The sequence below is a fragment of the Lithobates pipiens genome, unplaced genomic scaffold, assembly GCF_037356315.1.
Source record: "Lithobates pipiens isolate NorthernLeopardFrog02 unplaced genomic scaffold, aLitPip1_a1.2 Scaffold_13, whole genome shotgun sequence".
NCBI lineage: Eukaryota > Metazoa > Chordata > Amphibia > Anura > Ranidae > Lithobates > Lithobates pipiens.
The window spans coordinates 348294946-348320815 of NW_027507718.1; the positions used below are offsets into that span (position 1 = coordinate 348294946).

The following is a 25870-nucleotide window of genomic DNA, read 5'->3' on the forward strand; positions in this document are numbered from 1 at the left end:
CTGGTTCCTGATGAACTAGAAAAAAAAAAAAAAAAAAAAATCAGATGCAGCCACTGTTTGGATATTCTGACTGCTGTGGATGCCACCTGTCTGAATACAATAGCCAGCAGGGAAGATTCCTCCATTCAGATTGTTTAGTGTGGATGGGGGAATTAATAGATTTCTCTTGTTCAGTCTCATGGTGAAATCTTACAGTGTATGGCCAACAGAGCAATATGATACATAAAACTGTATGAGCGGGCGTTTCATAAAAATGAAATGGAGAAGTGACTGATTAACACTTTTATAAAGAATAACCATGTCCATTTAACACTCCCACAAATACATGTTTTGTGACAACATCCATTCACTGGAGAACAAAAGCGAGACAGAAAGGACTCTTGGAACTTACATCCATCTGATTTTTCACTGACGTCACAAGATTTTTGTCTCTCCAGTCAAATCGCAATGGCAGTGCATTTTCACTTGAAAAGGTTTTATTAGGCACAATGTAATTGTCTTTCATAGCAGGGTAGCTCTTCAAGTAAATGTCTAAAGAAAGAATGCAAAGAAAAAAGTAGAAATATGGCAAATAGCTTATCACTTTAATTAGTCTATACATTTATGGAAACATTGTTTTCTAAATTTGCCACAAGTTCTGCATAGAATAAGCTTTGTGTGCTGCTTAAAAAGGAACCTGTCATTGTTAAGCTTTCTTGAAAATACAAGTTGCCTGTCATGCTGGTCCAGTGGCTTCTCTGGAATAAGTATGCAGATTAGAGATTCTCAGTTTGCTTTAACTTGTTCAAATATTTTATTCACATTTAACAGAGTGTACATCGATACACTGGAGTCAGAAAAAGGTTAGATTCATGTACAATAATCCAGCACAGTATGTGTCATCAATATTTAGTACATATAAAAAAAGACAAAAAAAAAAACAAAAACAAGAAAGAGGCCTTAGCCAGGCTTGTAGGATTAAACTATGGATTACATTAGAGGGGGGCCCTCTGGTGGGAGGAGGATAGGTTACACAGCATGGTCAGAGTCAGGAGTAAGGACCCCCTATATAAAAAGGTACAATTAGGTGCTTCAGAGGGGGGGGGGGGGAGGAAGTAGGATGGTAATAACCACACCAGGGTACCTCCGAGTACGCCTGAGGGCCACCAACAAAATCTGTCCGTAGTCATGTAACTGAAAAGTAGGAGGAGGGTGTTGGGGGTCGCCCATATGAGCAGGGCGAGACATAGAGCATTCTCTGGACCATTGGGGGGGGGGGGGGATTAAAGCAAAGCAAATGGTGGAAAGAGAGAAGGGGGGGAGGGGGGTTAGGACCATAGGTGGGGTAGCTAGTAGATTATGGCTGTAAAAGGGATTTGTTGAAATTGGGAAGTAGTGGGTAATCCAGGGCTTCCAAAAAATTTTGTAAGAAGTAAACAGCATCAGTTTTAGCGTGGATCGCTGCTTGAGTAATTCTGTGTTTCATTGCTAGGATATTCAGGGAGGGTCAAGTCAGTGCCAGGGTTAGAGTTTTGGTCAAAGGTCAGGGTCAGTATATTTTGGCAGGATTTTTTTTTTCAAATTTTTCATTAGTATTAATGTCAGTGTGTTTTAGGCAGGAGAAAAATAAAACAAACAAAATAGGCACTAATTTTTCTGGGCTGTACTACGAGTGTTCACACAGCCCATGTGCTGAGCCCGCCAGGAAGTTGGCGCTGCGCTAATCACAGGCAGTGAGACATTTTCCCGATGCGCAGCTGCAGAGATTGGGAAAAGTCTCACTACCTGTGATTAGCACAGCGCAAGCTTACTGGCGGGCTCTGCACATGGGCTGTGTGAACACGCCGGAGCTCATCCTTAACAATGAGTACAAACAAAACATAAAACATACATGGTATCATTGCGGTTTTCCAAGAAATATACAGCTACACATTTTTAAAAAGAAATCTTTTTTTTCTTTTTTACTATTTTGGGCCAGTTTTACTTTAATAATAATAAAAATCAGGAGATATTCATTACCATTTACAAGAGAATGAAAGCTTAAATTTGTTCTAAAAAAACAAAAACCAAGGTATAATTCACCTGGATACACAAACTAGTTGTGATGATATGTAAGGTTTTACTAACATATTTCAAAGTTGCCCTTAGGCATTATTAATCTGTTTTACCCTCAGGCATGAAGGGATTAAGGCTTATGAACGTGTGGAATTTTTAATAAGTATTTCTAAATAAAGAGAATAATAAAAAAAAAAAAAAAAAAAAAAAAGTCTGCTCTTGTCACAACTATGCACAAAGGAAAACAGCATAGTCCTAGTGTCCCAATCATCTCCGCTACTTAACCACTTCATGACCGCCTCACGCCGATATACGTCGGCAGAAGGGCACGTACAGGCAGAATCACGTACCTGTACGTTGTCCTTTAAGAAGCGGCGGGGCGCACGCTCGCGGGAAGCTCTGCGAGTCCGGTCGCCGGTCGTGCGGACACGATCGCCTCACGGAGAGGAAGAACGGGGCGAAAACAAGCATCTCCCAGTTCTGCCTAGCAACAGTGACACTAATCTCTGCTCCCTGTGATTGGAGCAGAGATCAGTGATGTGTAAAACACAGCCACAACCCCCACAGTTAGCAACGCGCCCCTAGGACACACTTAACCCCTACACTGACACCTAGTGGTTAACCCCTTCACTGCCAGTGTCATTTACACAGGAATCAGTGCATTTGTATAACACTGATTGCTGTAATGCGTCCGCCATAATGTCGCAGTCACGATAAAAATCTCTTAAAAAAAATATATATATATATATTTTAATAAAAATGCCATAAAACGATCCCCTATTTTGTAAACGCTATAACTTTTGTGCAAACCAATCAATAATCGCTTATTGCGTTCTTTTTTTTGCCAAAAATATGTAGAAGAAAATTTTTTATATATTTTTGGGGGATATTTATTATAGCAAAAAGTAAAAAGTAATGCCTTTTCAAAATTGTTGCTCTTTTTTTGTTTATAGTGCAAAAAATGAAAACCACAGAGGTGATCAAATACCACCAAAAGAAAGCTCTATTTGTGGGGAAAAAAAAACGTAAATTTTGTTTGGGAGCCACATCGCACGCCCACGCAATTGTCAGTTAAATCGACGCAGTGCCGAATAGCAAAACACGCTCTGGTCAAGAAGGGGGTAAGCTCTTGCGGAGCTGAAGTGGTTAAAGGATAAGTTCACCTTTTTGAGAAAAATAATAAATGCGCATCTTTTTGCATCTAACAAAATGTGCATTTTTTTTTTTTTATTTGGAGCCTGCAAAGCATTGCACCAGCCCCAGTCCCTGACATGCAGGACTCTTGCAGACTTGTCAGTATATCTGTCTGCTTGCACCTTGTGGTAAGCCATCCTCCGAATGAAGTGACCAAAAAAAAATAAAAAATTACACATATACATATAACAAAGTTTGCCTCTGCCTCAGAATCAATAATTAAGTTCCAAAACAAAGAGGAAATCACGCCATACAGTAGATATATATATATATATATATATATATATATATATATATATATATATTTTTTTTTTTTTTTTTTGTGCCCCTCCTCTTGGAGGATAGGTTACACTTTTGGATTATAACCACTTAATTGTATAACCTTACTTTTTTGATTGGTTGAATTTACATAACTTGATGTTTATATTTTGTATATACTCCTTCAGCTTTGTTTTATATATACAGGAGAATACTCAAGGTCAAAAGGTCCTGAGGAAGCAGGAGACAAAACAAAACACGTCTATGCACATTGATCTTATTTTCAACCTTCTAGAACAGGGGTGTCCAAACTTTTTTCAAAGTGGGCCGGATTTGATGAAGTGAACATGCCTGAGGGCCGACCATTTTGCCTGACATTCTTTGAACCATTGAAAATTCGGTCTAAGTGTGTCCATCCGAGCACGAATACACTGCCCAACAAGAATTCTCTTGCCTTTGTCGCACTCGTTCCCAACACACAGACGAATGCTCTGCACTTTAGGGGGCACCGTTAATTCTTAATGGTACCCCACACATTGGAAAATGTAGGGTGCTTTTGGTGCAGTGCAATAAAAAAAAAAAAAAAAAAAAAAAAAGCTCGGGAACTTCTTTCCCAGCATTTTTGTGAGTAGGGAAGTCCATTGAAATTAATGGGCTGCCCTACACACAGTACACAGCCACACAGATGTTGCATTTACGGGCTTAAAACAGGTGGTGAGGAGGCAACATAATGCCTCTTTACCGCCATTCAAATACCTCTGAAAAGATCTGTGCATGGATTGCTTTTCAGAGGACCAGCAGTCCTGGCTAATATCACACACAAGCCCTACAAAAGCAGTTTTGATGGTATAAGAATGGGGGGGGGGGGGGGGGGGTCCGGATTAAAAGTAACACACACACAGACACAAGCACACAAATGCAGGCACACATATAGACAAATGCATGCCGCACACACATACAGACATACATACAGACACACACATACACACACACACATACAGACACATACATACAGACACATACCCACACACACATACATACAGACACATGTGCACACACACATACATACAGACACATGTGCACACACACATACATACAGACACATGTGCACACATACAGACACATGTGCACACACATGAATAAAGGCCTTTTTAACACTAATCTAACTTGTAGTACAGTACCTTTGCTTCCTCATTCAGCCGGGTACTGCACTGTAGGGGGAAGCAGAGAGCACAGCACAATCCTCTGCACTTTACTTTCACTTTTGAAGCTCACGGAGCTTCTCACAGTGCCAGGGATCAGCTGATCTGACAGCCCTGATCCCGCAGCACAATAAATTGAGAAAGACCAGGCGGGCCGTTCAAAACCGTACCGCGGGCCGCAATTGGCCCGCGGGCCGGACTTTGGACATGCCTGTTCTAGAACATTCAATGAAGTTGGTTGATGTTGTGATCTCTGGATATGCAAGCTATGAAAACATTTTTTTAGAGTGTTTGTCTTGAAGGACATACTTTTAAACATTGTGGAACAAATATATTTGTAATAAAATATTTTATACTACGCAATAGTGAGATTGATCATTTGAGGCATATGCAAAGTCTCATTATGAAATGGCTTTTCAAAAATATTTAAATGAGGGGATGATGCTGTTGTGAAATATCGATAACACTCCACTCCTGTTTATATTTTCCTAGAGTTTTAGTAAATCTTCCCCATTATTTTCTTTAATTTTTTTAACATTTACACTGAGATTTTGTAAACTTAATAAAATAAAAATGAAGGAAACCACAATGTGCTAATATGTGTTATGTTAACACACGTTACAACAACACGCGGGCACGTTGAGTTGCCATTCATTTTCCATGGCACCTCAATGCGCTAGGGCAATGCACTTCCAAAACACGTGTTAAAAACACACCACAGCACATTACCATGCAATAAGAAGGTGGTGCATGGCTGATTTTGTATACGTACTGGTGTGTTACATAGTTGGTACAGTTGAATAAAGACACCAGTGCATCCAGTTTAATCTGTGTGAATGTGAGTGTGTGTGTGTGTTTATGTCACTACCATTTCTCATATCCCTCTACATTGCCTTTGCCAAGATGCCCATCTAAAAGTTTTTTTTTAAATACTGACACTCCCCTCTGACACCACTAATTGTGGAAGGTAGTGACACATCCTTACTGCTCTACCAGTAAAAAAAACTCCCTATGCAGTTTATGGGTAAACAGTTTCTCATCCAACTTGACTGAATGGCCGCATGTCTTCTTGAGTGACAGGAGACTGAACAGTTTCCTCGCTAGGCTAGATTCTCTATTTAGATATTTGTAGATCTCCATCATATCCCCTCTTAAGAGTCTCTTATCCAGTGAGAATACATTTAATGTTTGTAATTGTTCCTCACAACCGAGTTGTGTCGCCCTTCTCTAGACTTTCTCCAGTTTCAGCACATCATTCCTGAGGACTGGAGACCAGAACTGGGTGGCAAACTCAAGATGTGGCCAAACCAGCATTTCTTGTAAAGTGGTAGAATGGCAGGCCATTTATAGATTTCATTCACATAACGCACCTTTACAGGCTTCTGTAACACAACACACATTATTGCAATTCCCCAGAGCAGACAGGTTTGAATGGGCCTCTATTGGCAAAGTGGGCATTTGCCCGCTCCTTTTTTCCCCTTCATCATCCCTCACCGGTCATTATGTAGGAGGCAGGAAGGGATACCCAAGTTTCAGTTTCTAGGAACTTGGTATAGTTTGCTCGATATCAATGTAGGCAAATATACCATGTTTTAAAAACTTACCTGAAAACTCCTGGACTGACAAATCAGAAAACTGGTTAATTCCATAAAATGCATCTCCAGCACTGCGTGCAAACCCATTCAGATATTTATGTCTTTCCAAGCTTTCCTGGAACATAAAAAAAAGGATCATCTACAGGATCTCATAATAATATATATGTAACTGAAATAAAGAACACAGTTGCTGAAGTTGACATAAAATATGCATAACTTCGATTTAAGTTAAATAACTCACTGCCTACTAATACATCAGAGAGGCTATGGAGGATGTTACCAGCGTTCTCCGTGCCTTACTTTTCATTAAATAAAAAGAAAAGGACATATCAAAAGAGGCAGAGCCAGACACCCTCAAGAACGCTGGGGCAGGTGGAAAAACCTTAGAACTCAAGTACTGAGCTTCTAATGACCCCAGGATTCCCAGAGACAGTATGACAGGGTGAGGAATTGGGGAGGGGGGGGGGGGTTAAAAGACTTATGTAATAATATAAAATTATAGGTAAAAATGTACTCCCTCATAAGTAAAATATTTGTAATTAAGATAGTTGTTATTTCACAATTATATGTTGTGAATGTAAATACTGTAATGGTCCAATACTGGGATCATCATCGATGGAATAATAGAGTGATTTACTCCCCTGAATCACACATTCACAGTGTAATGTTACTCACCAACTTCAGCGGGGACACTCTACTCTTAGCTTCTTTCCTCATCAGCTCCTCTCTAGGCCCCAGGCTTTCTCCTAAGCCTAGCATGTGTGCATTTGTGTGTATTTGTCCTTCCCCTTTTTATAGGTTCATGTTGCAGGACTTCTATGGCCATCACGAATATCGCCATATCTTGCTCTGGGGAGCACCAGGCACAATGATGTGGCAGTACACTGGTCACACAGTGGTGTGTCAATGGAGGCAAGGGGCACCATCGTTTTTCTTGTCTAGGTGAGACTGATATAGCCTGTACCACCGGCAGACTACTGGGATATTAATGTTGGATTGTTATCAAGATATACCGTTTTTTATAACGCACCAAAAATGTAAGTAGTGTTTACATATATTGTATAAGTATTCATATAGCAACCCCAATTCAAGCAATGCTTTTTATACAAAAATATATACGGTTTAATATTATAAATATATATTAGCGCAAACATACAAAAATTCAAAACGAGTAACTTAAATCTTACAAGCACCTAATCATAATGAGTAAATATTAGGATTTAATCACAGAATTTGGCCATACCATGCTTAAGCCCACCACTGCGCCAAAGTACCCCATTTTCAGTGGTTCCTACACTATTCATAAAAAAGAAAGATAAATGCCACTTCTCTTAACCATGGGAGATACTCACCCCTTACATGGGAGCTGTGTGCTAGCTGCAAACTACACTGCTTAACCACTTAAGCCCCGGACCAATTTTCAGCCAAAGGACCAGGCCCCTTTTTGCGATTCGGCACTGCGTCGATTTAACTGACAATTGTGCGGTCGTGCGACGTTGCTCCCAAACAAAATTGGCGTCCTTTTTTTACCACAAATACAGCTTTCTTTTGGTGGTATTTGATCACCTCTGTGGTTTTTATTTTTTGCGCTATAAACAAAAATAGAGTGACAATTTTGAAAAAAATGCAATATTTTTAACTTTTTGCTATAATAAATATCCCCAAAAAATATATAAGAAAACATTTTTTTTCCTCAGTTTAGGCCGATACGTATTCTTCTACATATTTTTGCTAAAAAAAAATAAAAAAAATTGCAATTATTGATTGGTTTGCACAAAAGTTATAGCGTTTACAAAATAGGGGATAGTTTTATAGCATTTTTATTAATATTTTTTTTTTTACTAGTAATGGCGGCGATCATTATGGCGGACACAGCGGACATTTTTGGGACCATTGTCATTTATACAGCAATCAGTGCTATTTAAATGCACTGATTCCTGGGTAAATGACACTGGCAGTGAAGGAGTTAACCACTAGGGGGCAGTGTAGGTGTTATGTATGACGTTATCTGTTGTTTTTATTGTAGGGGGTTGCCTGGCTTGTGACATCACTGATCGTCCTTCCCTATAAAAAGGAACCAGACGATCGGTGACAACCACACTAGGAAGCACGGGGAGAGGTTTGTTTACACAGACCTCTCCTCGTTCTTCAGCTGTGAGCCGATCGCGGGACACCAGCGGCGATCGGGTCCGCTGGTCCCGGGGCCACTGTCCAAACCAGAGTCAAGTAGACATCCTGGGTATGATAAAGTTTGAAAAAAATAAAGAATTATACCAAATAATAAATATAAATTATTCAATAATGTAATCAAATCAAAAACACAGAAATTTGCTGAGTTGCAGAATTGTCACTGTCATTACTTTTCAGTATTTGATGACGGATCTCCCCACAAATCACTATCACTCAAATCTGTGAGTGATTCCAATTTATTATCACTGTTTTCTAGCTGGTCTAAAATCATTTTTGATGTAAAGGGACAGATTTGGTTGTCATGGACAACCTCCAGTTTCCAGGCAGAAAGAACAGTTTTTATAATATGGGTACTGGGCAGACCACTAGGGACAAAAGGCATGTGAAATAATTACAAACAGTAATGATTACATTAAAAGATTACATTATACTGTATGAAATGTGTATGTTTCACTTTTTGAATTTGGTGCTGTTCTCCGTCCCCGGGCGTCGCAACGCTCGCAGGGAACAGAGCTTGGCTCAGTGATAGATCAAGCAGAGGACGAGCCGCTCGCACAGCAGGGGGACATTGCTGGATCCAGGGGATAAGGCAAGTATACTCATCCTGGATTCAGCGATGCGATCCCGAGTCTGGCTCGGGGGTTACCGCTAATGCTACTGAATTTTTACCCAGAGCCAGACTCTGGAATACCGCCAGGGGGGTTAAACAAGCTAAAGTTAGAAATTGATTGGCTACCATGTACAGCTGCACCTAGTTTTGCATTCTCCAGTTTTAGTAAATCAACCCCTTAGTCCACATTGGAACAATTCATGATGCGATTTGACAGGTCAAATCGCATGACAAGTCACATCCTATTGCTGGCAATGGCAGTGTTCAATCAAATTGATGCAACGTCGACTTTGTGGTGCTGCATCAATTTAAAAACATAGCACATGCACTGCTTTTGGCGATTTTGGGTGCGACTTCACTAGACATCAGTGCATAAAGCCACACAGATGTCTTCAAAGTCACACCCAAAGTCACACTAATATGCAGCTTTAAAATCACACAATTTCAAAGCCACACTCAATTTGAACGGGGGGCTTATTTGTCGATAGTCTGGGCACAGGTGCACTTTGATTGCAAACTATTCTATATTCAGTCGAGGCAAAAGAACAGATCGTGGGATTCTACTGCCATCTCGTGGATATATTAAGACATACAGACAAATATGTAAATCATGAAAACCTTAACTAAAATGGTTCCCCGAGGAGAAAAGAAATAAATAAAAAATAGGTACCCAAATGGGGCAAGGTTATCTAATCCATATAATATTTCTGTATAAATGAAGTGGAAAAAAAAAAAAGACTTTTAGCAGCCCCTAATTAAAAGTTGTAATTATTAAAAAAATTAAAGGCATTAATAGCTTTGTTTGCTGCTACACACTTATGCCGTGTACACACGGCCGGACTTTTCGGGCAATTCAACTGTGTGTGGGCTTCATCAGACCTTTGCTGTCAAAAAATCAGACATACTTTAGATTTAGAACATGTTTCAAATCTTTCCGATGGACTCAAGTCCGGTCGAAAAATCCATTCATCTGTGTGCTAGTCCGGCGGATGAAAACCGACACTAGGGCAGCTATTGGCTACTGGCTATGAACATCCTTATTGTAGTCCGGTCATACATCATCACGGTTGAATCCGTCGGACTTTGGTGTGATTGTGCGTAGACAAGTCCGTTCGTTCGGAAAGTCTGACGGAACTCTGCCGATCCATTGGACCTAGTCTGTCGGAAAGTCCAGTCGTGTGTACGGGGCATTATTTTTTCTGTGGCTTCATGTCTACATACTAGAGCTGCATTGGCAACTCAATGGAGCATTCCCAATGTCATAGAAGGTTGAAGTGGGAGTTTTGGATCTGCACTAGGGCCAATTTAGCCAGAAGACAATTAACCTACCAGCATGTTTTAAAGAAGAGAACAGTACTGCGCAAGCATGGAAAAAACATGCAAACTCCATGCAGATAGCGCCTTGGCTAGCAAGACAAACGTGTCAACACAAACCACTGTGCTGCCCTAATCACTGACATAAAGTCTTCTCTGATATTACACCGGCTCCCAAGAGAATAAAGAGTCTAAAAGGTGATGTAAAAGAAAGGAATATGTTAAAAATTGCCGGTAAGGCCTCAGAACGTTCGATTTTGAGGGGAGATTTGGGGGAGATTTACTAAAACTGGAGCACTCAGAATCTGGTACAGCTGTGCATGATAGCCAATCAGCTTCTAACTTCAGTTTGTTCAATTTGGTTTTGACAATAAAACCTGGAAGCTGATTGGTTTCTATGCAGAGCTGTACCAGATTTTACACTCTCCAGTTTTAGTAAATCAACCCCTATGTAACTTAATGCTGAAGTTGTCAAGATAAAAAAAAAAAAAAGTGAGACACTACTGGCATTGGGGTTTATTTACTAAAGCTGGAGAGTAGGGATGAGCCGAACACCCCCCTGTTCGGTTCGCACCAGAACCTGCGAACAGACCTAAACTTCGTGTGAACTTTAGAACCCTATTAAAGTCTATGGGACTCCAACGTTCACAATCTAAAGTGCTAATTTTAAAGGCTAATATGCAAGTTACTGTCCTAAAAAGTGTTTGGGGACCTGGGTCCTGCCCCAGGGGACATGGATCAATGCAAAAAAAAGTTTTAAAAACGGCCGTTTTTTCAGGAGCAGTGATTTTAATAATGATTAAAGTGAAACAATAAAAGTGTAATATTCCTTTAAATTTCGTAGCTGGGGGGTATCTATAGTATGCCTGTGAAGGGGCGCATGTTTCTGGTGCTTAGAACTGTCGCTGCACAAAGTGTACATTTGTGCAGGAAAAAAAAGTCTTTTAAAATCACTTGCGGCTAAATTGTCGGGTCTCCGTAATACAGAGAACACTCAATGAGTGTTCTCTGTATTAGCCGACAATTCATTTATTCATTGATTAAAAAAAAAAAAAAAAAAAAAAAAAAAAAAAAAGCGTGGGGGTTCCCCTAAATTCAATCAAAAGGCCCTTCAGGTCTGACATGGATATTAAGGGGAACCCCGTGTCAAATTTTAAAAAAAAATTGACGTGGGGGTCCCCCCAAATATCCATACCAGACCCTTCAGGTCTGATATGGATATTAAGGGGAACCCCGCATCAAATTTTAAAAAAAAATTGACGTGGGGGTCCCCCTAAATATCCATACCAGACCCTTTATCCGAGCACGCAACCTGGCAGGCCGCAGGAAAAGAGGGGGGGACGAGAGAGCGGCCCCCCCTCCCTCCTGAACCGTACCAGGCCACATACCCTCAACATTGGGAGGATGCTTTGGGGGTCTGTGACCCCTCAAAGCACCTTGTCCCCATGTTGATAAGGACAAGGGCCTCATCCTCACAACCCTGGCCGTTGGTTGTGAGGGTCTGCGGGCGGGGGGCTTATCAGAATCTGGAAGCCCCCTTTAACAAGGGGATCCCCAGATCCCGGCCCCCCCTGTTTGAAATGGTAAGGGGGTACAAAAGTACCCCTACCATTTCACAAAGAAAGTGTCAAAATGGTTAAATAAGACAAACACACTTTTGAAAAATTCCTTTATTAAAAATAAAAAAAATAAAAAAAAAATTCCAGCGGTGCTAATCCACTCTTGCTATCCAGCGACGGGTCTCCGGGGTCCAGCGATGGATGATCATATCCAGCGACGGGGGATCTCTCAGTCCAGCGCTGTCCATACCTCCTTCTTCTGTCTCCACTGCGGAGACACTGCAGAGAGCCGAGCGCTGACATTTCTTATATTGGGAGGGCGGGGCCACCCGTCACCTGACCCCGCCCCTCTGACGCAGGAGAGGGAAGCCAGGGGTTCCCCAGTGACATCAGAGGGGGCAGGTTTCCGTTACATCAGAGGGGGCGGGGTCACCCACACGTCACTGGGGAACCCCTGGCTTCCCTCTCCTGCGTCAGAGGGGCGGGGTCAGGTGACGGGTGGCCCCGCCCTCCCAATATAAGAAATGTCAGCGCTCGGCTCTCTGCAGTGTCTCCGCAGTGGAGACAGAAGAAGGAGGTATGGACAGCGCTGGACTGAGAGATCCCCCGTCGCTGGATATGATCATCCATCGCTGGACCCCGGAGACCCGTCGCTGGATAGCAAGAGTGGATTAGCACCGCTGGAATTTTTTTTTTTTTTTTTTTTTTTAATAAAGGAATTTTTCAAAAGTGTGTTTGTCTTATTTAACCATTTTGACACTTTCTTTGTGAAATGGTAGGGGTACTTTTGTACCCCCTTACCATTTCAAACAGGGGGGGGGGCCGGGATCTGGGGGTCCCCTTGTTAAAGGGGGCTTCCAGATTCTGATAAGCCCCCTGCCCGCAGACCCTCACAACCAACGGCCAGGGTTGTGAGGATGAGGCCCTTGTCCTTATCAACATGGGGACAAGGTGCTTTGAGGGGTCACAGACCCCCAAAGCATCCTCCCAATGTTGAGGGTATGTGGCCTGGTACGGTTCAGGAGGGAGGGGGGGCGCTCTCTCGTCCCCCCCTCTTTTCCTGCGGCCTGCCAGGTTGCGTGCTCGGATAAAGGGTCTGGTATGGATATTTAGGGGGACCCCCAACGTCAATTTTTTTTTTAAATTTGATGCGGGGTTCCCCTTAATATCCATATCAGACCTGAAGGGTCTGGTATGGATATTTGGGGGGACCCCCACGTCAATTTTTTTTTTTTATTTGACACGGGGTTCCCCTTAATATCCATGTCAGACCTGAAGGGCCTTTTGATTGAATTTAGGGGAACCCCCGCGCTTTTTTTTTTTTTAATCAATGAATGAATGAATTGTCGGCTAATACAGAGAACACTCATTGAGTGTTCTCTGTATTACGGAGACCCGACAATTTAGCCGCAAGTGATTTTAAAAGACTTTTTTTCCTGCACAAATGACACTTTGTGCAGCGACAGTTCTAAGCACCAGAAACATGCGCCCCTTCACAGGCATACTATAGATACCCCCCAGCTACGAAATTTAAAGGAATATTACACTTTTATTGTTTCACTTTAATCATTATTAAAATCACTGCTCCTGAAAAAACGGCCGTTTTTAAAACTTTTTTTTGCATTGATCCATGTCCCCTGGGGCAGGACCCAGGTCCCCAAACACTTTTTAGGACAGTAACCTGCATATTACCCTTTAAAATGAGCACTTTAGATTTCTCCCATAGACTTGTATAGGGTGTTCCGGCTTTTCGAATTTGCTGCGAACAGCCCAAATTGTTCACTGTTCGCTGAACAGGCGAACAGGCAATGTTCGAGTAGAACATGAGTTCGACTCGAACTCGAAGCTCATCCCTACTGGAGAGTGCACAATCAGGCTACTTCTGCATAGAAACCAATGAACTTCCAGGTTTTATTGCCAGAGCTTAATTGAACAAGTTAGAACCTGATTGGCTATCATGCGCAGCTGCACCAGATTCAGATTGCACCAGTTTTAGTAAATCGCCCCCATTGCTTCTGAAGGGCAATCTTCACATTATACTTAACCCCCCTGGAGGTATTCCCGAGTCTGGCTCGGGGTGGAAGTTTTATACCAAAAGCGGTAACCCCGAGCCAGACTCGGGACCGCATCGCTGAATGCAGGAGGAGGTTTACTTACCTTCTCCCCTGGATCCAGCAATGTCCCCCCGCTGTACGAGCGGCTCGTCCTCCGCTCGATTCATCACGGAGCCGATCTCTGTTCCCTGCGAGCATTGCGACGCACGGGGACGGAGATCGGCGCCAAATTCAAAAAGTGAAACACACAGTATACATACAGTATAATGTAATCTTACAGATTACATTGCTGTATGTAAATATTTCACATCCCCTTTGTCCCTAGTGATCTGTCCAGTGTCCTGCATGCAGTTTTATATTATAAAAACTGTTCTTTATGCCTGGAAACTGGAGATTGTCCATAGCAACCAAACTGTCACTTTACATCAAAAATTATTTTGGTCCAGCTAGAAAACAGCGATAATAAATTGTAATCACTCGCAGAATTGAGTGATAGCGATTTGTGGGGAGATCTGTCATCAAATACTGAAAAGTAATGACAGTGACAATTCTGCAACTGAGCAAATTTCAGTGTTTTTGATTTGATTACATTATTGAATAATTGTTATTATTGTTATATTATTATTTGGTATAATTATTTATAGTTATTTATTATATTATAATTTATGATTTCATTTTCAAACTTTATCATACCCGGGATGTCTGCTGGACTCTGGTTTGGACAGATTTAAGAGAGTTATTCCTAAGAATTACAGGACTACAATATAAAATGCCAAATTTTCATGCAAAATAATTGTACCACTATCAGCACCTAAAATCTGAAATAATCGTACCGCCAGGGAGGTTAATGGTTCGCAAACCCAAAACAAGCATGCAGGTTAGGAATTTAAAGTATAATTAAAAGACAAAACTTTTTTTTTTTTTTTAGCTTTGGATAGAGTGGAGAGGGATTATAACACCTGCCAGGTTTTTACTACTGCTTGTGCCCCTGTTAAGCCTCATGCACATGGGTATGCTTAAATTATGCTGCCAGAAAAATGCCTCCAATCTCACATATTTGTGTGTGTTTATGCACATACAAGGTTGTGAGTGTAAACGTGCTCTATTAACTAGAATTAGCGTTGCACTGATATTGATACCGGTATCGGTGCAGATACTAAGTACTGTAATTACTAAATACTTGTACTCATGCAAGTGCTCCGATACTAAAACTGGTACCTTCAGGCTCGGTTCACATTGGTGTGACGCAAGAACCCTTTAAATCCACTGCGGGTCCCCGCATTGCACCCGACTCGCAGGCAGTTTACACTGCCCTATGTGAACTGCTGGGACTGTCAATAGAAAGTTAATGACACCCCCAAATCAGTTCGCATATCGCAGTGTGAACTGTCATTAGACAGGAATCGGATCGCATGGGTGTGAACACCCATGTGATCCGATTCTGTTGCGGACCAAAAAAAAAAAGGGTCCTGTGCAAGTTTTTCCGAAAGTGATGTGAATTCAGCCATATAATCTGTAGTGAGTTTGCACTGCACAGACATCGCATGTGATTTGCACTGCAGTGCGGTGCAAATCGCATCCAATGTCAGACAGTACACCAATGTGAACTGAGCCTCAGACTTGGTTTGCATATGTGCAGGCCAGTTTGCAATGTGATTTCAAAGCCCGGTCCGGTGTGATTTTGTGCGATTCCAAAGTAGCAAATTGTAGTAAATGACATTAGAAATCGCACCTGAACCGGATTGAAATCGCCCACACGTATGTCAACAGGCTGCAAAAACTCTGCACCTGAAAACTGGTGTCTCTGCAAGTGAAATCTGTGCCGTTTTCATGCATGTATGATGAAAAAAATAAATACTGTCACACCACGCTAAGAATAGGTATCGGTAATTGGTATCGGTGAATACTAGAGAAAACGTATTGGTACTCGGTCTTAAGAAACTGGTATCGGTACATCCCTAACTAGCATACTAATGTATTCTAGCCACTGGAATAGATTTACATGCATACACATATGAAATATGCTCGAACGTGCCTCTCCAAACACAGCTTTAGGGCATTTTATCTGTATGCCCCTGAGCGCTGCACATAAATGCCTACATGAGCATGGCCATACCAATGCCCCGTTCACATAGCAACACTCATTCCCGCTACGCAACTTTCAAGAATCGATTCTTGTGTGATTTTCCGTGATTCATAGGGCCAGCCCATTCACTTGAATAGCCTACCATGTGCACGCTAGTCGCCCGCAAAGAAGCACCTGCTACTGTTCGGGCGACAAGCTTCACATGATTTTTAAAGGTGTGATCCTATCGCGTGACAGTGGCAGCAGAATAGCATACCATTACAGGTGTCATTAAAGTATAATGGTACCCAAATGGGCTTCACAGGTTGTGCAGCAATTGCTATGCGATTTGGAATTTTAGGCAAAATCGCAGCGATTCCAAATCGTGAAGTGTGAATAGAGTCTAAATAACATGCAGCTATGTTCATGGGCATAACAAAAGACAAAAAAACAAAACAATAAAAATAAACCACCAGATGCCTCCTAATAGCAGTATTTTTTCTACTCGTGTGCATGAGCCCTTAGGGAGATGCATCCTCTTTATCTCTCCTGTTTACCATTATGGAAAGGGAAAGAAAATCCCCAAAAAATAGAGCTGTTTTCCAATGGGGACACCCAAGGATTCCCTCACTTTAGAGGGATTTTCTTTCACTTCCAGTTTTGGCTATAGGACAGGAAGTGGAGGGAAATCTCCCCCCATGGAATGGATGGCAAAAAATAAACCTTAAAGAGGAGCTCCAGTCTTGTGTGTAAATATTAAAAGTCAACCGCTACTGTAGCTGTAAAAACTGTAGCAGCTGACTTTTAATAAACAGCAACTCACCTGTCCCACGATCCAGCTCTGTGCTCAGCCCAGTTGTTTTCACCTTGTGCCATCTGTCCCCAGCATCTTAATTATGGGCACGCCATAGCTGCAAGCTGTCACAGCCGGGTGCATACTGTGCATGCGTGAGCGGCGCTTGACATTGCAATTGGTTCCACAATCTTCTGGGCCCTGTCACGTGTCCCTGAAGACTGCCGGAGGAAAGTAAGAACCTCCGCTTCTGATCGCCTAGGAGGTCGCAGCAAAAACCTGGGCACCCCACTCCCCCCTCCTCAAAAGCCCCAGTTTACAAACAGGTGCAGGGGAGGAGGCCTTAAAGTAGAACTTTCCCTTTTGGGTGGAGCTCCGCTTTAAAAGTGTCATAACCCTTCCTTACGCTACCAAAAATGAAATGATCAATTATTTTGCCTTTAGTTCTACTTTAAAAGATGGGGTTCGTTTTTTTTTCCTAAATCATACTTACCTAGGTGGATACAGCATCACTGCATGCTGCATCTGTCCCCTGCCAGCTATAATACTGAGAACCGAGTGATCTAACACTGCAGATCGCTTGGTTCCCTGGGCACCCCGGGCAGAGAGCTGCTGACTGCACTGCCAACCCCTCCCCCCCCGGCTGTGGAGGGGGTGAGAGCGGCTGGCACAGGCTCTCTTAGCGGCCTGCTAAGAGGCTGAGCCGGGTGTCGACCCAGGCATGTGGGCGGATCCAGACTTCATTATCTTGCCTGAGCCTAGACCGGCTCTGCGACATCAGCCAACAGCAGGCCGAAGCCTGATGCCTGCTGAAAATGGGTCACATGAGTGCAGAACGAACTTTGGCTGTACTTTTCTTTTAACTTCAATGACTGCCTGCTTGTTGCAGGTTAGTAACTCCCCAAATAACGACCCAGGGGTGAACATAGGAGGCCCAGAGTTTATATCATCCAACTCATGTAAGCAGTGCTACCTTCTGATTTCTACCCTGGCAGGTTCCCTTTATGTTTTAGGAAAGTTTAGAATTCCAGAAGTGTTCAGAGACATGCTGACCTTACATTTGACCATTGTAGGTCAATAGGTCCCCAACGTTTTCAATTGCTTTCCAGTTTTTAGTGAGCAAATAATTTGAAACCTTATGGAAAATGACTTTCAATTTGCACTGGTATGGGGGGTTCGATTCACTACAATGACTCTGGTACATGGCAAGAAGCCTCGAAATGCACAAATCCTCATAAAGCTTTCCTCATGTTGTGTCCATTTTCTGTCCACCTCAGTAGATTTTTTGGTTAACCTAAGAAAAGAGAAGAGAACTTGGAAGAGGGTGTGAGGGATGTTGAGAAGAGTGATCAGGAAACATGAATCGTTTCTCCTTTCTCTTCTTGGATTGTTTGTATAGGTCAGGGGTGCTCAACCTGTGGCCCTCCAGCTGCTGTGGACAGTGGTGTATTTAGATTTTGTGCTGCCCTAGGCCTGACTAAACTCGTGTACCCCCTAATTTAAATATGACCCACCCCTTCCTATCAAGGCCACACCCCTTGCTGTTTAAGACCCGCCCTGAAATTTTTGAGTGGGGACACTAGTTCTGAGGGCCTGGGGGGGGGGGGGGGGGGGGGCAATGGATTCCCTTAACCACTTTCAGACCGGACCAATTTGCTGGTCAAAGACCAGACCACTTTTTGCGATTCGGCACTGCGTCGCTTTAACTGACAATTGCGCGGTCGTGCGACGTGGCTCCCAAACAAAATTGACGTCCTTTTTTTCCCACAAATAGAGCTTTCTTTTGGTGGTATTTGATCACCCCTGCGGTTTTTATTTTTTGCGCTATAAACAAAAATAGAGCGATAATTTTGAAAAAAACGCATTATTTTTTACTTTTTGTAATAATAAATATCCCCCAAAAATATATAAAAAAACATTTTTTTCCCTCAGTTTAGGCCGATACGTATTCTTCTACATATTTTTGGTTAAAAAAAAATCGCAATAAGCGATTATTGATTGGTTTGCGCAAAAGTTATAGCGTTTACAAAATAGGGATAGTTTTATAGCATTTTTATTAATAATTTTTTATTATTTTTTTTTTTACTAGTAATGGCGGCGATCTGCGATTTTTATTGTGACTGTGACATTGTGGGGGACCCATCAGACATTTTTGACACATTTTTGGGACCATTGTCATTTATACAGTAATCACTGCTATATAAATGCAGTGATTCCTGTATAAATGACACTGGCAGTGAAAGGGTTAACCAGTGGGTGGCAGTGTAGGGGTTAAGTGTTCCTAGGGGTGTGTTACTAACTGTGGGGGGGGTTGGGCTTTCATTTAGTGTACACTGATCTCTGCTCCAATCACATGGAGCAGAGATCAGCGTCACTAGTTGCTAGGCAGAATGGAAAAATGTTGTTTACACAGCATTTCCTCCATTCGGCTGCTCCGTGAGACGATCGCGGGGATGCCCGCGGCGATCGAGTCCGCGGGTCCCGCGACCGGACTCACGGGGTCCTGACCAGCGTGGGAGCGTGCCGCTGGCGGCGCGCTCCCGATGGCACGGCCGCATCGAATATTGGACGTACATGTACGCCAATATGCCTGCCCGTGCCATTCTGTCGACGTACATCGTCGTGCGCTGGTCGGGAAGTGGTTAATTTGCATAGATTTCCTCTCACTTCCTGTTTGGCAATGGTGCAGGAAGTGAGAGAAAATCTCTGCAATAGGACAGGGATGGTAAAAAAATAAACTGTCAGGGGTTATAACCCTCCCTCAAAAGTGAGCAACAAAGAAATGTGTTGCCTATAGTTCTACTTTAAGCACAAATTTCTGATAAGAAGATATAATCATGCCAATGGTGCAGCAGAAAACATAGCACAGTGAGGATGTTTTGTGGTCCAGGATAATAGGACAGTCAAAATTAGAAGCGGCGCTCCCCACCACACAGTTGCGGATTGCCGGCCATCTGCATTCTGGAAGCAGTGTGGCCGCTTTATGGGGGCGCTAGACTAATTTGCCTCTCAGCCCAGTCTACCCCATAAGACTGGCGCTACAATAACAGTCTAGCACAAGCCAGCGGGGACTCTGCCCTAGGCCTGGACATTGTCAGCCTACGCCAGGATACAGCTTTGGCTGTGGAACTACAAGTCCCATGAGGCATTGCAAGACTGAAAATTACAAGTACGATGCCCAAAGGCAGAGGCATGATGGGACTTGTAGTTCAGCAAAACAACTGGAGGGCCACAAGTTTAACACCCATGGTATAGATAAAGAGAAGTCTGCATATAAAGGAGAACTAATACCTCCAGTGTCACAAGCACATGACACAAGGGGTAGAACATGTACAATGGGTGCCATTATCCAGGTATGCCTATGGCAGTATAGTGCCTAAAAGCACGTGGAAGGAATCTACCTTCACTTCAGTTTGGATCACTGGCCCTTCAGAACCAGAAAATTATTCAAACAGTGACAATACAATGTGACAAACTAATCAGTGCTGAGTGACCTTTCTTTGGGTTGAACACACAAATTTGCCTTGAGCCACATTAAGGGATTGCCAGTCGGGTAAAGACCATCACTCTATGTGGGCGATTTATTAAGTATTCTGCATTTACATATGAATGTAAAATGTTCTATGAATGGACAAGCATAGAGAAGGGGGGGGGGCAGCTTAAAAGGCAGGATCTTCCCTTATCCATTCACAGTACTCCTTGCATTCTGCCAACATAATACACAGCTTTTAGTGAATTGATGGGAGGAGAGGAAGGGGTGGACAAATGACTGGATCCTTTCACTGTCATATTCATTGCTCTCATCCCTGCAGTGCTCTGTGTAGTGTGTGTTTCTGTGTCTGTGTGTTTCCAGAATCAAAGAGGTTTGGATCTTTACAGTAAACAGCAGTCAGTTGGACTTAGAATAATCTTCTTTAGCTGCATATTGTTAGAAACAAAATAGGTATGTGCTCATAAAAGTCCTGATAATCAAGGAGCAAAATAAGCTCATGGCTGCTGCAGCAGTTGTGAGCTTGGTGTTGATTTTTAAAGCTGACTCTCGATCACTTTTACAGGGCTCCAAGGTTGCCACCCTCAACACCGATGTCTATGGTGGTTTCCGGGCTCTCCCGTTCCTGCCATAACAGGAGACTTATGGACCTGGATGTGAAGTCTATTATGTCACTTCTCAGTCATGATACAGCAGACAGGGACGCAGCTAATCAAGCACAATCTGGGCTTCATTAGCTGCAATGGAGGGCAGGGGTGACATAGAGATTAAATCAGACACCTGATGTCTCCATAGAGAGGACTTGTGTCCTATCAATGCTATCAAATATTACCATCCCAGCCCAATCCTGCCTGCAATCTGACCAGAATATTAACCCCTTCATGTGCCTTATCCTGCACACTGTCCCTCGTCATCTCAACCCTCCCACAGTGACCTGTGCATGAATTCCTTCACATCTCCTTCTTCTGTGTATGAACTATACACTACCACATTTGCCACCACCGACATGTGGTATAGGGCCACACCTGCCAGGAGCGTGTGTAAATCTGACAAGCTGACTGTTTGCACAGCCATCGGATTGCTTCCATATACCCCAGTAACTGCTAGTGTCCCCCTGGCATACCCTCACCATGGTTCACAGCAGATCCAGGACTGGCATGGCGGGTGCTGCTGGGTAGAGGGGAGGGAGATCAGAGAGCCAATGACCTGAAGTCCTGGTGTTACTTTTCCTAGTCAGTATAGTGAAGGAAGAAGCTAATGGAGCATCATCTGCGCTCCACTAACTTCACTAGAGGGCAGATGAGCCATTAGGGATATTTTAGGCAGCTGATGTCTCATTAAAGAAAACCTGTCACCAAACAAAGTTATATAGGGGACTTTTTGTCCCCTGTTTGATGAAAACTTTTTTTTTTCCACTAAAAAGGGTGAAAAATTAAAGCCTCACCCAAGCACTAAGGCCTGATTCACACCTATGCATTTTTAGTGCTTTTTGCATTTTGCAGATTTGCACTACAGAACGTGTTCCATAGGAAACCATGGTAAATGGGCTGTAGTGCAAATCTGCAAAAAGCACTAAGGCTGGATTCACACCTATGCATTTTTAGTGCTTTTTGCATTTTTGCAGATTTGTACTACAGTCCATTTAACATGGGTTCCTATGGAACACGTTCTGTAGTGCAAATCTGCAAAATGCAAAAAGTACTAAAAATGCATAGGTGTGAATCGGGCCTAAAACCTCACCCCCCCCCCCCCCCCAAAACATTTTGAGCCCCCTCATACACAAACATGCACACTTAAAACAGTCGGGCGTCTACGCACAAAAAAGTATGCGATACATGGGTTACTCTCTGTCAGAGTGAGATCAATAATTCTAGGCCCATTTTTCATGTTTATCGCTAAAGCGATGACCCGTAAGGGGCTTTTAAAACATTTCTTATGGGAAATGTAAGGTATTGAGGTTTGCCCGTGGCTTCACAGGTGCACAACTGCACACAAATTTAGGCCTTGACATGTTGGGTATCTTTTTTACTCAGCGCAACCTCATCTTTTATATTTGATCAAAAATAGGGAACTATATTGTGTTTGTGTGCCCTTAAATTAGCTTTAACCACTTAAGGACCACCTCACGCCAGTATACATTGGCAGAATGGCATGGCTGGGCACAAGCACGTACAGGTATGTTGCCCTTTAAGAGCCCAGCCATGGGTCACGCGCACGCCACCGGCGATGCACTCGCGACCCGGTCCTGAGCTCCGTGACCTTGGATGCGGGACCCGCAGACCCAATCGCCACCGGTGTCCCGCGATCGGGTCACAGAGCTGAAGAATGGGGAGAGGTAAGTGTAAAAAAACTCTCCTCGTGCTTCCTACTGTGCCTGTCACTGATCGTCTATTCCCTATTATAAGGAAAGACGATCAGTGCTGTCAGACGCCAAGCCACGGCCCCTAGTTAAAAAAAAACACACATTAGGTCACACTTAACCCCTACACTGCCCCCTAGTGTTAACTCCTTCACTGCCAGTGACATAATTTTTGACATTTTTTTTACAGCTGTATTAATGCCAATGATCCCAAAAATGTGTCAAAATTGTCCGACGTCTCCACCATAATGTCGCAGTCACAATAAAAATCACTGATCGCCGCCATTACTAGTAAGAAAAAAAATGATTAATAAAAATGCCATAAAACTATCCCCTATTTTGTAGACGCTATAACTTACGCAAACCAATCAATAAACACTTATTGTGATTTTACCAAAAATATGTAGAAGAATACGTATCGGCCTAAACTGAGGAAAAAAAGTTTTTTTTTTTATATATATATTTTTTGGGGGATATTTATTATAGCAAAAAGTAAAAAATATTGCATTTTTTTTTTCAAAATTGTCGCTGTATTTTTGTTTATAGCACAAAAAATAAAAAACACAGGGGTGATCAAATACCACCAAAAGAAAGCTGTATTTGTGGGAGAAAAAAAAAGGACAACAATTTTGTTTGGGAGCCACGTCGCACAACCGCGCAATTCTCAGTTAAAGTGACACAGTGCCGAATCGCAAAAAGGGGCCTCGTTCTTTAGCTGCAAAATGGTCCGGGGCTTAAGTGGTTAATGTGTTTTTTTTGTTTTGTTTTTTACTAAAACTTTGCATTTCATAAACCATTGTGTTAATACTTTGTGACATAAAAAAATTGGAACGGCCAGCATTTTATTCTCTAGGATGTCTTCTTTCAGAAAATATATAACGTGGGGGGGTTTAACTAATCTTAAAGTCTAAAATGATTTTTGTGTATGCAAAAAAATAAAATAAATGAAAGTGTAAAACCAGCTTTGGCAGAGAAAGGGTTAATGATTGGCTTGCCATCTAGTGCCCTATTACCAAGCTTGTTCCATGTTTTAACCACCCCCAATACCAGCATACGTCTTCATTTTCCCCCAAAAATGGGACAAAAATTGAAATCACTTTTCCAAAAATTGGGTCATTATAGGGGTGTTTATACGGTGTCAACATTTTTATTTGTTATGTAAGGAAAATGTTATAATATATATATATATATTTATTTATTTTGTTATAATAATAACATTATATATATATTTTTATTATTATTATAACAAAAATAATGATATATATAATTATTATTATAATAAAAAATTTATATATATATATATATATATATATATATATATATATATATATATATATATATATATATATATATATATATATATATATATATATGGTTACAGTGTTGCATTTAGTTATAGTGAAAATGTCTGGTAGTGAAGTGGTTAAACAGACACTAATCGTCAGGCTAGGAAGTCTTCGCTTCCTCTCCAGCTGACACTCTGCTTCCCCCTGCTGGACACTCCGCCTCTGTACATTATAAATGAACTCCCATTCACTCCAATGAAGTCCCGTACACCTCCCCTATAATAACCCACAGAGAGCACAGGTCATACCACGAACACTCCGTATCGTTCCTCCACAGGACTCCCAGGGGCGGGGTACTTGCTGCTGAATGTCTCCAGGAAGGTGGTGAAGGTGTCATTCTTCGCACACGGCTGTGTACTGGGCTGCCCTGTATGGTTGTGGTGACGTTGTGTTCCCTGGCAGAGCACAGGCTGAGAGAGGCACAGCTGAATACACAGCACACACACGATACCCAGCATAGCTGCCCAGTCACCCTCTCCAATACATGAGGAAGTGACACCCCACTCTGCTCTGTGACTGGAAACACCAGAGGAACTAATGACCAGTGACCAGTGTCTCATACTCAGCAGCGCCATCTTGCTGGAGACCAGGAAATGACAGACATGTCAACTTACCTGTCTATATATATATATATATATATATATATTATGGTGTCTGTTTATGAAACATTGAAATAATGTCACCGCTTCATTCTCCGGTGTCCTATGATATAAGGTCCCTCATCCGATAGTGTCCGCTGTGTACTGCGCATGCGCAGTACACAGCAACACAGATTCCGAAAATTGCCGAGGATGAACGGCGCCTGCGCCTTGAGTCCAGGTTCTATTCCCACTATCCAAGTGGACATAGAGCAGGAATATAAAAGAGCCGAGCGCAGCGAGGCCGAGCCCGAAGCGTGGCAAGCAAAGCTCGCCCGTGAGGGGCCCTCTAATATTCACAACCCTATGTCAGGGGCGGATCCAGGGGGGGGGCAACGGGTCAATTGCCCCCTCCGAGAATACCGCCAGCTAATGACAGCACGGCCGGTTCCGCGGGTCCAATCGCGGCCGGTTCCGCGGGTACCCGCGGGCCGGTTCCGTGGGTCCAATCGCGGCCGGTTCCGCGGGTACCCGCGGCCGGTTCCGCGGGTCCAATCGCGGCCGGTTCCGCGGCTACCCGCGGGCCGGTTCCGCGGGTCCAATCGCGGCCGGTTCCGAGGGTACCCGCGGCCGGTTCCGCGGGTCCAATCGCGGTCGGTTCCGCGGGTACCCGCGCGGCCGGTTCCACGGGTACCCGCGCTGAGTGGACGGGTGAGGGGGGGCAGCTGGGCGGCTTAGGAGGGCTGCTGGCCAATCAGGAAGCCAGCAGGCAGGGGAGCAGGGAGATGACATCATCTCTCACTGCCCTGCATCCCTCCAGTTCCACCCTCACTGTGTAGGAAGCTGTGTGCAGCAGAGAGATTGCATCATCTCTCTGCTGCCTATCTTCACTCTGGGACCCAACAAAAGACCACCAGTAGGTGACAATCCGCAGTGTGTGGCAGACTACGTGGCAAGTGGCAATCCGCAATGTGTGGCAGGTGACGTGGCAAGTGACATTCCACAATGTGTGGCAGGCTACGTGGCAAGTGGCAATCCGCAATGTGTGGCAGGCAACGTGGCAAGTGACAATCCGCAATGTGTGGCAGGTGACGTGGCAAGTGACAATCCGCAATGTGTGGCAGGCTACGTGGCAAGTGGCAATCCGCAATGTGTGGCAGGCAACGTGGCAAGTGACAATCCGCAATGTGTGGCAGGTGACGTGGCAAGTGGCAATCCGCAATGTGTGG

General features: G+C 43.1%; 1 protein-coding gene across 1 annotated transcript in view; it reads right to left on the minus strand.

Moving 5' to 3' along the window:
• The window catches only part of CTSO (cathepsin O), a 41888-nt gene extending 17292 nt beyond the window's left edge, over positions 1-24596 (minus strand). Inside the window, exons 1-3 of the mRNA XM_077477102.1 lie at positions 24312-24596; positions 6293-6398; positions 392-531 (exon numbers count right to left, since the gene is read on the minus strand). Coding sequence (XP_077333228.1) covers positions 392-531; positions 6293-6398; positions 24312-24521 — 456 coding nt within the window. The 5' untranslated portion in view covers positions 24522-24596. The remainder of the gene's footprint in view (positions 1-391; positions 532-6292; positions 6399-24311) is intronic.
• Positions 24597-25870: the final 1274 nt, after the last annotated feature.